Genomic DNA, 1,217 nt, shown 5'->3' with positions numbered 1-1,217 from the left:
AGAGAGAGAGAGAGAGAGAGAGAGAGAGAGAGAGAGAGAGAGAGAGAGAGAGAGAGAGAGAGAGAGTGCCAGAGACACACACACAGACAGAGACTCAAGGTGGAAATGGTACTATACTGATACCAAAATGGTACAATACTGATACCAAACTTGCCATTATTCGCGGTTCATCACGGATGTGGTTGTTCTTTGACCTCCCATTGTTGTGAGTTTTCTCACGAATCCGAGCGTAGTGTTTGGCGATGCATTTCTTGTCATAGGAGTGGCAGGGGATGTGACTGCTGTCTGGGTGTTCCAGTTCCCAGTAATCCTCCAATTCTGCAACAATAACGACAGCTTGAAACTTCAGTGGGAAAGCAAAAACACGAACGTTTCCAAAACCTCACAGCCAATCACTTCACTCCTGGAGCCACACACACACAGTTAACAGGAGGCGAAGTCAAAGAGTGTGGTGCTGGAGAGGCACAGCAGGTCAGGCAGCATCTCAGGAGCAGGAGAGTCGATTTCCGGGCATAAACCCTTCATCAGGAATCTGCTCCTCGGATGCTGCCTGACCTGCTGTGCTTTTCCAGCACCACTCTTTTCGACTCTGATCGCCACCATCTGCAGTCCTCACTTTCTCCCAGTTAACAGGTAGCAGTCTGTAACAGACTTCTGTGCCTCACTCATCAATACAGACACACACAGGCACAACAACAGAAACACTGGCTGAACATTCTAAACAAATCTACACTTCAGTTGTAAGACGTATTTTACCATAAGTACAATCCCGCGACAGTGCAACACTCCCCCAGCACTGACCCTCCGACAGTGCGGCACTCCCCCAGCACCGACCCTCCGACAGTGCGGCACTCCCCCATCACCGACCCTCCGACAGTGCAGCACTCCCCCAGCACCGACCTTCCGACAGTGCAACACTCCCCCAGCACTGACCCTCCGAAAGTGCGGCACTCCCTCAGACAGGGATTTGAAAGAATAAGCGATAGTCACAGGTGAGGCCCTGGAAGACTGGAGGTTGACAAACGTGGTGCCACTGTTTAAGAAGGGTGGTAAGGACAAGCCAGGGAACTATAGACCAGTGAGCCTGACCTCGGTGGTGGGCAGGTTGTTGGAGGGAATCCTGAGGGACAGGATGTACATGTATTTGGAAAGGCAAGGACTGATTCGGGATAGTCAACATGGCTTTGTGCGTGGGAAATCATGTCTCACAAACTTGA

The 1,217-nt window shown here is 51.0% G+C and overlaps 1 protein-coding gene across 1 annotated transcript in view; it reads right to left on the bottom strand.

Moving 5' to 3' along the window:
• LOC122539620 (insulin-like growth factor-binding protein 4) overlaps nucleotides 1-1,217 on the bottom strand; it is a 30,785-nt gene that overhangs the window by 8,917 nt on the left and 20,651 nt on the right. The window contains exon 4 of the mRNA XM_043674619.1: nucleotides 155-321. Within this exon, the coding sequence (XP_043530554.1) occupies nucleotides 155-321 (167 nt within the window). The remainder of the gene's footprint in view (nucleotides 1-154; nucleotides 322-1,217) is intronic.

The sequence above is a fragment of the Chiloscyllium plagiosum genome, chromosome 33, assembly GCF_004010195.1.
Source record: "Chiloscyllium plagiosum isolate BGI_BamShark_2017 chromosome 33, ASM401019v2, whole genome shotgun sequence".
Classification (NCBI taxonomy): Eukaryota; Metazoa; Chordata; class Chondrichthyes; order Orectolobiformes; family Hemiscylliidae; genus Chiloscyllium; species Chiloscyllium plagiosum.
Note: the sequence above shows the minus strand (reverse complement) of the source record. Positions and strands in the feature narration are given on the sequence as shown.